Source organism: Mustela putorius, unplaced genomic scaffold (assembly GCF_011764305.1).
Source record: "Mustela putorius furo isolate JIRA1106 unplaced genomic scaffold, ASM1176430v1.1 tig00000460_pilon_pilon_pilon, whole genome shotgun sequence".
NCBI lineage: Eukaryota > Metazoa > Chordata > Mammalia > Carnivora > Mustelidae > Mustela > Mustela putorius.
The window spans coordinates 16,564,609-16,579,343 of NW_025421389.1; the positions used below are offsets into that span (position 1 = coordinate 16,564,609).

Sequence of the window (14,735 nt, forward strand, 5' to 3'; positions counted from 1 at the left end):
CCAGTCACGGGTCTCTCTGCTGCCCATGCCGTCTGCACACCAGCCCCTTCCCCTCCTCTCCTCCATGGCCCCGTGTCACCACAGCTCCCAGTTAACGCTCCCGTTTTTTAAGGCTGCCTGGCCCCCTTCCCTGCTGTCCTCGGGGACACCGCGGCCTAATGCGAGCAAACTGATGCTTGCGAGTCACCCCACCATGCCCTTCTGCCCTGCCACCAGGCAAATGTCACGGGTTACAGGGGAGGGGCGCCCTTCGGGGCGGGGGGTGCATCCGTAAGAAGCTGCCTCTGGGTGGCCTGGACAGAAAGGACGTGTCATCAAGAGACACTTCGAAAAAGCAGGAAGAGAGAAGCGTAGACATGGTGTGGGGCAGGATGGCGGGGGCAGGAGGGAGGAGAGACATGGAGGTGCACAGGCACCCGACAGAAAAGTATTTTTAAAGAAGAGGATGAGAATGACACGGACCCTTTCTGAGACGTGGGGCTCGGAACGTCTCGACTCCTGAGAGGGCTCCCTGGGGCCCTTCACCAAAGCCCCGTCTTAACGGCGACCGCACGAGCGAGGACACGCGCACACGCAGGGCACCTCCCGGAACCCACGGGGCACTCCGGCCACCCACCTGAGCCGACTCTTGTTCCGAGCCACGCGGGTGAGCGTGTAGCGGTTGATGGTGTAGAAGTAGTCGTGGTAGGGCACGTCGTGCGTGAGGACCTCGGCGTCGATCACGTAGCATTCGCTCTCCTGGCTCGCCTTGTACATGGTCTGTGGGGACAGGGGACGAAACTGAGCAGACGTGCTGGGGAGAGCACCGCCCTCCCTTCTCTCCCCGCACCCACCCCTGGCTTCTGGGTGGAGACGGGGGACCCCGAACCTGGGGAAACCGCAGCCCGGTACGTGTCCCCGCCTCGGGGCACAACGACACAGGCACCCAGATTCCTCTTCACACCATCTACCCTCAATCCCTCAGACGGGGCAGAGGCTCTTCCCGCCGCTCCTCCGCGCCCCCGCCTGCAGCTCACCTGCGTCTCCCTGACGGTGGCAGTTTTCGGAGCCAGAGGGTTGGTGAGGGTGATGGTGTACAGGATCACTCGGCTCTGGTTTCCGTTCTCTTCCTTCTTCCACGGGTGGAAGATGATATCTGAGGGTGGAGAAGAGCCCCGGAATGAGGGTGGGAGGGAGGCAGGCCGGCGCCATCTCTGAATTTCCCCTTCGAGCGAACCCTTGACTGTATTGGCGGCCGGCTGGCCCCCAATGGGAAGCCAATGGGAGCCCAAGGGCCCCGGGAGGAGGGTAGGAGGAGGGGGGAGTCAAAACAGAAAGAGGCCCATTGTAGCGCTGCCGAAATTCTGCACAGGGCTCCAGAGTGCTGATTGTTCCTGGGGCCGGGACAGGCCGTCCGGGGGCCACCTGCGGGGGTGCTGGCAACACTGGAGTCACTGTGGCGAGGGCCTGGGATCTTTGGGAACAAGTCCTCTCCTCTAAGGCATGGCCTCTGGGTGCCCTCCGTCTGCCCTCCCCTCCTGGCAGAGGGCGACGCTGATGCCCGGATGTTCTTTCATGGCCAGAGCGGCAGCCCTTGCGGTGGGGCAGAACAGGGGCAGGGGGGCGAGATGGGAGCAAAGCAGGAAGGAGGTGCAACGTCCTGGATGTGAATCCTGGCTCATGCCCGACTGAGCGACATGGCCCCTAGGCAAAGTGAGGACAGCTGGAGCTCAGGGTCCCTCACCAGTAACCCCAGGGATTGCAATGCTTGCACACGCGGCAGGCCCAAGGGTGACGTGAGATGGTGTCACGTGCTTGGCGCACTGGGGGGTGCCTGGCAGTAAGGGCTCGAGGCGCTTCTCTGCGAGACCATGAATCCTGGGCAATCTTGCTCCCTGGTGGGGAGGAAACTTGGGAAGGAGAGAAAGACGCGTGTCCCGAGAGGAACTGACCAGAGAAGCGCCGCTGCTCCATGAAGTCCCGCTGGAAGGGTGAGTCTGTGAACAGCAGGTCGTAGAGCTTGTCCACACTGAAGTTGAAGACCTCGTTCACGTACTGCCGGCCGCTCAGGTCCTCGTAGAAGGCCTGGACCTCCCCTGCACAGAAGAGGATGAGAAGGAGGGAATGAGGGCTGAGGGCAGGCGGCCCCAGGGACAACCGCCAGGGGACTTCAGGGTCATGGGCCCCTGAGGGGCAAGAGCAGCCCTCGTGGGTAGCGGCTCATGACCTCAACATCTGTCCGTCTCCTCCTTTGCCAGCACACACACAGCTCACTCGAACCGGTACCCTTCCTTGACAAAGACTATGGGAATGTTCTGCTTGTTTTTCCATTGTTAAACCTTGCTAAGGAAGCTGCTCTCAGATGAAGATTAAAATGAAGGAGGATTTCCTGAACCTAAAATCTATCAGTTATCCAGAATCTATAAGTTAAGCATGACGGAGGACACATAATTGCCCCTGCAACTATGGCACAGGGGCATTAAAGGGACATGGGTTCATCTGGAATGTCCAGCTGGGCTGGACTGCAGGGCAACCCTCTCTAACTACACAGAGCTGGCTCCTCTTTCATTAGGCGGCCAGCCTCCCCCAGGATTTTAATGCCTGTCACTTTTCTCAGGTTTCTATCTGCTCCGGGAGAATGTGCCTGGGACTACTCCTAGGTGTATTGCTAAAGTCCCGACACCCCAAGCCCTCGGCACCCCAGAGTCCCTAATCACTGCACCTACAGAGGCTGCTGTGTGGTCTCAAGCAAGAAGCTGACATTCCTGGTGCCCCTGCGGCTCAGAATCATACAGAGCCAGTGTCCGTGACCGGACAGGATAAGCACCGTCGGAGGGGGAAATGGTCACGTCTGAGTTGATGTGCATGTTGTGCAGTACCCGACCTGTGCAATCACTGGCACTGGCCTTGCATCCTAGATGGGACTGCGGGAGCTGGCCGAAGGTGAGGACACCACTCCAGGGGACCATCGGAGAGACGGTCCACAGGTATTTAAGTGAGCACTGTCTACGTACACGTGCTAGTCCTAGCCTAACCCCCCAAGTCCGTGGATCAACCCGTTTCATCAATACTGAAAATCAGGCCCCTGGGCCCCAGAATGCCAGAGGCAATGCACACCAGACCCAGGTCCTAGAACCTGACACAAAAGAAGTACTACCTAGAAATACTAGAGAGCAGGGCAGGTTCCAGAGTCTGAGTGACCCGGCGACACCTTTTCTTGCAGCCTGGTCTAAAAAGCCAATGCTGGCGTCACTAGAGCAAGCTTCTAGTAAGATCGCATTGTTCCAGGAAGCGGCTGACTGGCACTTTCCCATGGCACGTAAACACTGCCTTGCCTTGCATCTCTATGAGAACAGAGGTGCCAGGCAAGTCTGGTCAACAGGAGGAACTTTAGTGGCAAGACCGGACTGCAGGACAACACATGACCCATTCAGTACTGATAAACAAATACGGAATGAGAAGGATCCTGCAGTGGCTCTCCAGAAAATGCCCGTATGCTAATGACACACGAACCCACCCATCCACCAGAAACCCAGAGACCAACGGACTCCAGCCTCCACACAGGGACATCCTATTAGCCTTCAAACGGAGAGAGAAAGGGCAGCTCCGCACACCCACTTTCGAATGCCCACCTTCATCATGGGTGTCGGAAGAGTCACTGAGCTCAGTGGGGATGTCCTCGTTGTCATTGAAGTCCAGCGAAGGGGAGGTGACAGGCGCAATGATCTCAATCTTCTCGCCAATGATGTTGTCAATGGCAAGCTCCTTCTCCAGGGAGCCCTCGCCCTCCAGCACCTCCTCCTCCAGGGGCAGGCCATCGAACTGGGGTGGAGACAGAGGGGTCACCCAAATAGGGCAAACTGCTCTGGGTCTCCTCTCCAAAGGGAGACTAGGGACCTGGCCCAGGGAGCTCTCACATTCACAACACAGCCCCTCAGGGGCTGGGCTGGAGTCCTGCTCTAGGGGTTTTCCCCAGCTCTTCCATGGAAGGCAGGAGAACCCAGTAGAAGGTTCTGACCTTGTACTACCATCACACAGTGCCCCAGCCCTAGCACCCAGCAGAGTCAGCTCCCGGAGCCACATCTCCCCCTGCTACAACAGGTCGGCCTGCCTCTCACGAGTGCTCATCTGCTAAGAGGCTTCAAATCTTCCTAAGTGCTTTTTAATTTATTCTCCCCTTAGCCCTAGAAGGGAACAGAGACAAACCTTTTTATTTTTAGGACAACCTTAGAGATGGAAAATGGAGATTAGGCACAGATGAATGACGTTTTCATTCTAAGGTCTGACCCCTGAGCCAATGGAGTATGTGTCTCCCCTCTCTGGGAATCCTTTCCAAGAATCCCCGCCCATTCTTCAAGCCGCCAGTGCACACCCAACACTTCCTCTGTCAAGTTCCCATCCCTTCTGTAGCCAGTCTCAGAGAACAAAGGCCTTTCTTAACATATTTTTATCTCTTTCGCAAAGTCTAGCACAGTGGAAAAATAAACTGGGAGCGTATACACTAGGAACTCAAAAACTAACTGTTGAATGACTGAACAGATAACAGATTGCAGCCCTAGATTCACATGCAATTTTGACCTTGTATCAAGGCAGTTAAAAAAAAAAGAGACCTGGGATAGTTCTCCATAGAGGGGCTGACCTGGAGCAGTCACACCGTGAACTTGGAATGGTTTTCGTATGCTCACTAGCCAAATAAAACCTTGCATCCAAGGCACGGGACTACAGCATCAGAACAAGAGAGCCCTTGGGGCGCCTGGGTGGCTCAGTGGGTTAAGCCTCTGCCTTCGGCTCAGGTCATGTTCCCAGGGTCCTGGGATCGAGCCCCGCATCGGGCTCTCTGCTCAGCAGAGAACCAGTTTCCCTTCCTCTCTCTCTGCCTGCCTCTCTGCCTACTTGTGATCTCTCTCTGTCAAATAAATAAAATCTTTAAAAAAAAAAAAAGAACAAGAGAGCCCGTAGGCTCCTGGAGGCCTCCCTGAATCACCTCCCACAGGGTAAGCAACCTCCCTTCTCCCCGTGCCTCAGGCCGGGGTGCTGGGGAGAGTGCACTGGGCTGGGAAACACCGACTACGGGACGAGGGGCAGAAGAAAGGTCCCATTGCCCATACCGAGACAGGGGCCTCGCTGCTCCCTGTGGACGTCAGCGTGCTGTTGGTGATGGACTTCTTGGGGAGCTGCGGACTGGCATCCGGCTTGGTCTCGATGCTGCTTTTGGATGAGCTGTCGTTCACTTCGTTCTCTTCCACGGGGATCTCCTCACAGTAGCTGAGAGACGACAGCACGAATCCCTGTCCCCTCGGCAGTCAAGACCGCTGACTATTCTAAGAACCTCACATCTGTCTACCTGTCCCCAACTATGGGCTTTCTTGCTTCTTCACTGTAGCCAGGATCTTCCTCTAAACACCACCTCCCTGCTACACAACATTCCCGAAACCTCCACCCCACCTCGCACTCCCCTCCCCAGGTATGATTTCTGGCTCCAAAGTCACCTATTTTCTGCATACTCTCCTTAGATTTAACCCTATCCTATAACCCCAACCTATGACTGTTCCGTGTCGTAAACGATCTTTCTTCCATGGCATCCCACCCCATCCCAACCTCACCACTGACAGAAACACCTGGGACATTCTGAGAATACATTTTATTTCCCACAGAGTGATGAGGATGGGACCCTCCACAAGTGTCCTTTGGTGATAACACCCAGATTCAGGATCCTAACTAGTGAGCTTCTTTGCCCTGGACACCGGAAGGGGAACCCTTCTTGAGAGAAGGGTGGGTGCCTGTCTAGGGACACTTCAGCCTCTCCCAAGGGAGAAATCAGCCCTGTGATCAACATCTGCCTCACACTTTGCCTATCACCCCACCTGGACACAAGACAACTCTGAGTAACCCATGACACGTCTGCTCAAGACAGGCAGATGTTCACCGAGATTAAGGGGTATCACTACTGAGGGTCACTACTCCACGCGCTTTCCCTGCTTTCCACGGCTCTGTGCCTCGCATGCCACCACCAGGCCTCTATCTACCTGCCCACCTCGAGCAGGGCTAGTACGGCTTCGAGGCCCCATCCTTCCTTCTCAACACATCAACAACACGGGATACAGCGACGCTCCCTTCTCTCAAAGCTTCCTTCCCTTGGCTCCGAGCATGTGAGCTCTCCTAGCATTCCTCCTACCTGGCTAGATGTTCCTTCAGGATTTCTTTTGCTGCTGCTTCCTCCTGCTGAGTGCTCCCAGGCCCAGTCCTCGAACTTCCTATGTTCATCCAACCATTTGTGGTTGTGGCTAATCTCCTAGCTAGCCACTCCTAATTCCCAGGTTTAGGCACCTCGCCCACACTTCCCTGGTAAACTCCACACTCACATCCACAAATGTCTATGTGACATCTCCATTTGGCCGGCTGTCATCTCAAACCCAACTTGCCTGATCTTCCCCCAAAGTCTGTTCTGTAGCGCTGTCCATCTCGGTTTGAAACAGCCCTAGGCTTCCGGCTGATAAATCCAAGGAAACCTTAAAGCTATCTTTGGTTCCTTTCCAATCTGTCAGCAAATCCTTCAAAATAGACCTGATTCCACTTTCAAAATATATTCAGCAACGAACCACTGCCTGCCACTTCTATTGCTGTCCTCCCCGCCCGAACCCCTTCACCTCTCCTCTATTGGATCTCAATTACTCAACAGCCTCTCAGCCTCTCAGCCCACCGCCCTTGTTCCTCCCTGGTCTATTTCCAATGCAGGAGCCAGAGCGATCCTGTTAAAACGTTAACTCAGATCTGATCAATTACCAACTCAAAGCCTTCCCACGGCTTCCCAGCCCATTTGCGGAATAAAATCCAATCGTTGCACTGGCCAAAAGGCCTTCAGGATCCGGCCCCGGCCTCTCCTCCTCCTGCTGGCCCTTTGTTCATTCTGTCCAGCCACCCACTGGCTCTTCCCTCTGCCTGCGAGGGTCTTCCCACTCTTCCCCCTCACTCAGGCAACGCTCCCTAGGGAGGCTGCCACCAGCATCCCAGCCCCTCTTGGAGGCGCTCCCTGGGCAGCTGCCCCTCTGCCTTGCTCACCCCATCGTGTTGAAGTCGTCATCAGGGGGCACGTAGTCTTCATCGTCACTGGTAAGGCCCAGTTCATTCCCGTAGCACTGGTGAACGAAGTGCCAGAGCTCCTTGGGGCAGAGGGGCTGCGGGGACAACAGAGGGACTCTGACCTTTCCTTCCTTGGGACCCCATGCTACACAGAGGCACTGAGCTGGACTCCCTTGGGGGTAGGAGAAGCGGACCTCCATTCTCCCTCGCCGGACTAAGTGGAGAGCAATGCTGCTTTCACTTCCTTGTACCTCCTCCCAGGATCACATCAAGACACCAATCTTCTGCCTAAAGATACAGCCTCCAGCCAACCCAGGAACCTGGCCCTGTTCCCACAACTCAGGTCTGCGTAATGGGATCAACTGCCCCCTTCAGGATGGTAACTACCCATGTTCTGCTTCCATGGAAGAGGTCGAGCATTAAGCATGATCAATCAATGTGAATCTTAGAGCCAAGGCGATCACAGAGCTTCTGATGAGGACCTGGTTCCTGGAGGCAGTCTCCCCAATACACAGAAACCTCCTCATACTAACGGTGACCACGCAAACAGGCCCCACTGCTTCACAGAACGAGGTGTGACCTCGAAGGTGGCCATTCCGTCGTCGGACATTTCTTGTGGCTAGAAAGAAGCCTATGTGCTCATCATTGAAGGGGCCTCAAAGGGGAGCACATCCAACCCTCTACCTCAACCCTCTACCTCCACACCTCCTTCTTTCTTCTCCGCCAGAATGAGTCTGCCTACAGTTCTGGGTGCTGCTAGCCCCACTCCTTATTTCGCCACGGGCCTACGTGCCCTCCTCAAAAGCTCTGTCCTGAGAAAAGTGAGCTCCCGTGGGGTTCAGATTTGTGGGAAAAGAGGCAACAGAATGTGGAAAAAACGACGACAGGAGGGACATGGAGGAGTCCTCAGGTGGGAGCGGGGCAGAAGGTGGCAGGGTCAGGATGTGAGAAAGAGGGCCAGAGCCTGAAGGAAAAACAGAAGGAGTCAAAACACAAAGAAATATTTTACATCAAACTTAAAGAGCGGTTCCCATCAACAGATCATAAAGAAACTGAGAATTCTCCGAGATCAGCCTTTCCTCGTGTGGTTTAGGAAGCAGGCAGTGCTTCTGGCCTGCCAGCTGAGGAGAACTGTCCAGAATGGCACAGCCCAGGGCTCCCTCTGAGCCGGCCGGTGCTGGCCCTCACCAAGTCAGAGGGAGGCATCTCCTCCTCCCATCTCCGGGCCTGACGTAGATCGTTCACCCCGCCGGAGACACGTTTGCCTCGCTGCCTCACCATGTCCTCCCCTTTGTCACCACTCCCCTTCTCCACGCACCCCTCTCTGATCCGTCCGCCAGGCTCGGCCTGCCGGACCACAAGCAGGACCAGGACAGTCGGCAGACCTCTGCTGGGTCAGAGCTTCTGTCTTATTCAGAAAGGACAGTGTCCGTGAACTGAATGAAAAATGCCAACCTGCCAGTGGAGGTTCAAATACACAATCATGTTACTATTACTGATGGCTACTAAAGGCAGAAGATCGCAGCGCAGATAAGTTAACCTGGATTCGGGCCAGGGCTATAGGCCTTCAGGTCAAAAGAAATTCTAAATAATAAAGTCTGCCCAGTTTACTTTAGATTGCTTAAGAGTCAAGGTGGATAAATATGTGTCATGTATATAATTATAACCATGTAACTTTTCTACCGTGTCTCTTGCCCTGGCTTGGGGCTGATTTCCCAACACTCTCCCCCGCACTGGCCCGGGCATCTGAGTGGGAGTTCTCGAAGGAATGTGGCCATATCATCACCAATATCCGTGTCCCCTCAGAGTCCCTCATACACTCGAATCGTCAGATTAGGGGGATATATTAACTCTATTTTCCCGTTTTCTGAATTTTTGATGCTCTGGCATCCGAGTCCTTGCCGACCGGTGAGGGAATGTCCGCCCCAGGGTTAGCTAATTCCTGGAGACAGAAAACAACTCTCTGAGAAGGGCACGTTTTATGTCACTGGCCAATCCAAAGCCTGGACCCTCAAGCCCCTTCTCTCCTAGCTCCTTATAGTCGGGGCCCATGTTACCTGGCCTTAGGGATCCCAGCGACAGGAAACCAGAGACAGTCTCCATGTCCCAAGGCCTGATGGAATTATTCAAACAAGCCAATCCTAAACCTGGTTGGCCCTTACCCGGCCTCACCATTCCTTCCTGCAAAAGCCACAAGGAAAGCTCTTGCCCATGCTTTCCCCGTATGCTCTCTACCTCCTAACGGACAGTGGTCTCCTTCCCTTCCCCATGTGATCTGCGAGGTGTGACAGGCCTCTGCCTCTAGGAACCTGTGAGTATAGAAACGGATTCCTCGCTGACAGTCCTTTCCACCTCTGCAGGTCTCACAAACCCTGGCATGTTTCAGACGGTGGAATGGAAGTGCCTGAAGTCAGCGAGGGCCTTGCTCCAGGCAACGACTGGGCAGCTCAAAAGAACACCACCAGGAGGAGAACAGAGAACTCACCCAAGTCTGGGGGACTTCCAGAACCTTGATGATACACGGGCTGCTCTGGAACCAGCCCATGTCAAGGAAGCCCACTCTCGCCAAGGAGCCCTCACCCCAGGGGAAAGAACATTCCAGGTGGATGTGCGTCCTAGGCTGAAGGATGGAAGCAGCTGGGCAGTACTCACCTTTTCCAAGAGAGCATTCTGCCAGAGCCGGAACATCATCATGTATGTCCTGTCCCGGGCCCCAAACGATGTGAAAAAGTGCTAGGTGGGAACAGAAGACAGCAAGAAGAATCCTTTAAGACTCACAATATAATGGAGGGAGATGAGATAGTGTGCTTCATCCTTTTAAGGAAAGCTGCTGACTTCCTCCCCAAATACTACGGACTCAGTTATCCACGACCATGACACCAACATACTCTAGTGAGAGGGACCAGGCCATGGGGCCCAGGCACTTGGGACCTCCAAGTCCACAGTGGCCCTAAGTCCTTCGGTATTCACCCCTGCTTTCCAAGGCGCATGTCCCTCTGCTTGGGAGGTTTTCATCTCCATAAAACAGCTTTCCTCACCCACTGACTGGACCCGGGTTAAGTGGTGAGCCGTGAGTCAGACTTTGGGTAGGAGAAGACAAACCTTCTCACCCTCATTTGCTAATTCAACAAATATTTGAATACAGTACGTGCTGGGTATGATTTTGCATATTTGGGGTACAATGACAATCAAAACAGAAAGGCTGGCTCTTACTGTGTGCTTACATGTTAGGGGGGACCCATAGAACACGTGGGAAGGAAATGATGGGGATCCAGATGTCCTGAGCATGATCTAAACGCTGCTTCACCTAAACCACACCAAAGCTTGGAAGAGAAACTAATGGCCAATACCTAATGAAGAGAAACAAGCTGGTGGGATTAGGGGTCTTATGTCATCACAAGGCTGACTGATGTCAGAAACAGAACTCAAACCAAAGACTACCTGACCCAAAATCTCATGGCTGTTGCCACTGAACTCCCCAAGTCCAAGGGCTCTGCAGTCCTGTGTTCGGCTCAGGCCTCGTCCACCCCCAGCCCTGAATCTCTCAGTCTCCAGGCGCTGGTTAAAGGTCAAAGATCCCAGTATTTCCTCGGCCCTATAGGTTACCTTCCACGTTTCCCCCAGGCTGACAATCCACTTCCTACCGGACTCTGCCGATAGGTAGTAACAACTCATATTTGCAAAGCGCTGTACAATTCAGTGTTTTCGAATCCGTGACGTCATTTCAAGCCTTTGTCATAGGAATGACTGGCACCATGTTACCATGAGAAAACTTAAGTGAAGAGACGTTACATGCCACACCCATGGTGACAGGACTCAAATTCAAGTGCTCTGGCTCCAAGTCCAATGGACTGACCTTCCGTCCTCACCCCTGCTCAGACTCCAAACACTCCAATCCAATGGAGGTGGTCCCCACCATCTCCATCACCTTCCCATCCCCCTCCCCCATCCTCCTGGCCTCCATATTCATGCAGTTGAAGGACAGAAATACAGAAATGGGGTGGGGGTGCTGGGGACTGGGGTGCCAGGGAGTAGAAGGTCCAAGAGTAGCCTCACTTACCTTTTCAGAGTCAGTGCAAACTTGAATGGCATTGGGAATGAGGCGAGCTGTTTTCTCTTTAGTCATGGAGCAGATGTCTTTCAAACGGACTGTCAGCTAGCACCCCACAGGGACGGAGAACAGATAACAAGCAAGAAGAGACATTCACTGAGTCAGCCACGAGTGTTTTAAGTGGCGCCCATTCAGAGGGAGGAAATCACATCTCAGTTTACTTATTTCTAAACCTGGAAGGGACCCCGTTAGACATCACCTGGTTTAGCTCCCTATTTCCCAGAGGCCACGCAGCAAGGTGGTGGCTGAGCCCCGCCTCAAGCCCAGCGGTGTCTCAGCTGCAGGTCCAGGCAGCCTGCCTTCTCCTGTCTACACAGTCTGATGAATGTGCACAGACCCCATCGCTGCTTGGCACTTACACAGACACAGGACAATGACGCTGAATGGAACCATAAAAGTCACCAGCTTATCTCTTTCTGCTTTATTTTATAAGATGCGGAGGCAGAGAAAGAATAAAGGACTAGCCTCCCTAGACACAGCTCACTAGGTGGAAAACCCAGGTAACGTTCAACCCAGCCCCGAGTGCCAAGGCCAACGCCCCTTGGACTCAGCTACTCCACCTCCTGCGATGACCCTTGCCGAATGCTTACCCCCACTAGCCAAAAGCAAATCCTTTCATGCTCTCTTCCGCACCCAAGACGGAGGGAGGGGAAGACATGGCAGAGGAGATCTCGCCCTGAAGACTCAGGCATGTCCTTTTATGCAAAGGTGTGGGTAGAGCAGGAAGTCAACCAAAGGGGGAGAGTAGGGGACTTGCTCAGTGTTAGCCAAGGGGACAGCCCAGGGAGAAAGCCCCAGGTCTTTACCAGAGTTTCCCAGCGGAAGATGTTGCTGTAGAAGCAGATCCAATTTTCAGAGAGGTAGAGTCGGCCTTGAAGAAGAATGTCTCTTTGGAGTGCACATGAGTAATCTGCGGTAGGATGGGGGACAGAGGAAGCATCTTCAGCGAACCACTACCAACGAGGCCCGCCCTCCCTCCCACCAGCACTGCGGGAGCTCCGCTGCCTGCCACTCACGAGGTGGGTGAGACACTTGAACTAGGGGCCAAGGGGGTCCCCAGCAGCTGATGTGACGTGAAACACCCCTCTGCTGGAGGCAGAGGGACGGGGGAGGTGTCAGAGAGGACGAGAAAATCAGAGGGAGTAGAGGCTGATCAAAGTCAACGGACACCCCTCCCCCATCCAGGTTACCCCAACCCTTCACTGCTGGGCCACCTGCAGAGGGAAGAGTGGCAGTGACTCATCCTGGGCGGGGCTCTCTGCCGGGGGCCATCCCACACACGGTGCCCAGCCCAGACTTCCTTCCCGCTCTCACCCCCTGCTCTCGGGGTCCCCGGCTCACCAACAATGAGACGCTCCGTGTCTGGAAGTTGCTTAAAGAGCTTTCGGAAGTCTTCATTTCTCTGCTTGTAAGTTGGGCTTAATACCTGCGCGACAATGACTGAGGTTAGCAGGACGTCCCCAGGTTCTGTGCGGATGGGGAGGAAGACACAGCAAGAGCACCTGCTGGCAGGTTTAAAGGGCGAAGATGAGGCTCTGTTATTCCACAGACCCTACGCAGCCCGGTGAGGCCTGGGGGCTTCAGCATGTATGGATAAGCACCCCAGGGAGAATCAGACGCTCGAAAGGGTTTGTATCCAGTGTCCATCAATGGGAAAATGTCAAACATGCTAAGCAGGGCCCTACTGGATACAAGAAGAGAAAGGAAGGAGGGACCGCTCCAGGGAGCTTCCCAGGACCCACCACGAGAGCTACTGCTGTCCTGCCTTCTGCCAGCAGGAAGTCCCACCTTGACAGCAAAACGGGGGCCTGAAAGGTACTCCCCCTGAGTACCCAAAATACGACGGTACTCAGTGCATCTCTTAGAAGCAGTGGTTATCGTCACTGACCTAGTAAGTACCTGGCTGGGTACGACATTCACAACTGGAAGAGAAAAATCCTACAATGGAAGACTATTACGATGGGACTTGTCGATTGTATCTCAGTGAAACGGGGTGGGGGAGAACTGTACTTTACCAAGACTAAACAGCAACAACCACAACATAAAACCAGTACTAGAAAAAGCACAGAAGCAGAGAATTTAAAAGTGTGTCTGGCAACTTGGAGGCACAACACCTTGAGGCCCTCCCCACCTTTTACAAGCCCATCTAACCCAACCCTTCCATTAGCGATGAGAAAAATGAAGGCCCGAGAGGAGACCCCTGCCCAGGAGGCCCCAGGCTGGTCAGTGACAGATTTCTGCATCCCAGGTCCTCTGCTCCCCCTGAGTCACCCCCCCGAGCCTGTGCCCACTCAGCTTTTTGGGTGCAGACCTATCCCCATAAACTGCCTTAGCAAATCCTCCTTGGAAATTCCCTCAGTCAGCTGAACAGACAGGAAACCTGATCTAAGATTACAATCTTAAAAAAAAAAAAAAAAAGGCAGCATATCCTATGGCTGAAAGGAACCCAAGGATGACACATGAAGACGAGGGCACGACCCAGGAAGAGCCACGCATCACGACAGAGAGACACCTGCCCTCCAGCCAGGCGAGTCACTGACTGGCCTACTCATGCCGGGAGTGCCCCCAGATTGTCCTGATGGTGGTGATAGGTAGGTCTTGGCCATTTACACTTTCCATCCATGTCCTTGGCAATGCACCGATATACAGCTGTGGCAGCAACACGACGTGCTTTAGTCAGTGACTTCTGGCTTTCTACAAAGCTTGAGTGGCCCGTGAGCAAGCCACGTTCAGGGCACCTGCTTGGCGAGCTGAGCTAAGTGGCCTGTTGGCTTTTGTGCTAGAGGCAAGGGAATATTTCAGGAAGCTGGAGGAGAGAGGAATGGCAGGATTTCAGTTTGGGGGAGGATTTCCAGGACAGAGAGAGAAGACAGTGCTTTCAGCTATGCTGTCTATATTTAATTTGGCTTTGAAACTTCTGTCTTGGCTGGTTTATAAAATGAGCCATCCTGGTAGTAGTCAATGCCCGGCTACCTTTCCCAAAGGCATGCTATGCTGTAGAAGCCCAAAGTCACCTCCTGTATGTCTGAGCCAAGCATCAGGGCCACTGGGAGTGAATATCTAGAAACCAACCTATCCTCTGACTTTTAAAAAAACCTCCAAATACCACACTCCTCTTGCCCATAGGTTGATTCCAGACTGATACTGAGATAGCCCATCCAGCCAGCGCCCTGGCCTTGCAGAGCACAGCCCACACAATGAAAACCCCTGCTTGCCCACCTGATCGTCGCTAAGTTCCTAATTATGCCTAAGCGACCCTGTACAGCTGCAGCTGAGCGAACGTGAAATGAGTCATGACCACGCACCCCGCGTTGCCTTTAGCCGTTCCCATGCTTCGTTTCATCGGACCACAGGCTGTTTCCCTTATTCCATTTTATATACTAGGAAGCTGAGGCACAGAGAGGTTAAGCAGCTTGTCTGAGGTATGGGACTCTGAAGTGGGAGAGGAGAGCACAAAGCGAAGCAGCCTGCCCCAGGGTCCCTGGTCTGAGCCACTGTTCTGTGATGGTGCCTCACGGTGTTGGTCCCAACAGGGCAACACGGATGCCCCAGCAGAGCACACCCT

General features: G+C 54.1%; 1 protein-coding gene across 14 annotated transcripts in view; it reads right to left on the minus strand.

Annotated features, from left to right (window-relative positions):
- GRAMD1B (GRAM domain containing 1B) overlaps positions 1–14,735 on the minus strand; it is a 241,909-nt gene that overhangs the window by 14,837 nt on the left and 212,337 nt on the right. For all 14 annotated transcript variants that reach the window (XM_045080416.1, XM_045080408.1, XM_045080407.1 and 11 more), the window contains 10 exons: positions 12,512–12,596; positions 11,977–12,080; positions 11,120–11,215; positions 9,712–9,792; positions 7,039–7,154; positions 5,088–5,244; positions 3,612–3,801; positions 1,932–2,075; positions 1,017–1,135; positions 617–759 (listed from right to left, as the gene is read on the minus strand). In XM_045080416.1, coding sequence (XP_044936351.1) covers positions 617–759; positions 1,017–1,135; positions 1,932–2,075; positions 3,612–3,801; positions 5,088–5,244; positions 7,039–7,154; positions 9,712–9,792; positions 11,120–11,215; positions 11,977–12,080; positions 12,512–12,596 — 1,235 coding nt within the window. The remainder of the gene's footprint in view (positions 1–616; positions 760–1,016; positions 1,136–1,931; positions 2,076–3,611; positions 3,802–5,087; positions 5,245–7,038; positions 7,155–9,711; positions 9,793–11,119; positions 11,216–11,976; positions 12,081–12,511; positions 12,597–14,735) is intronic.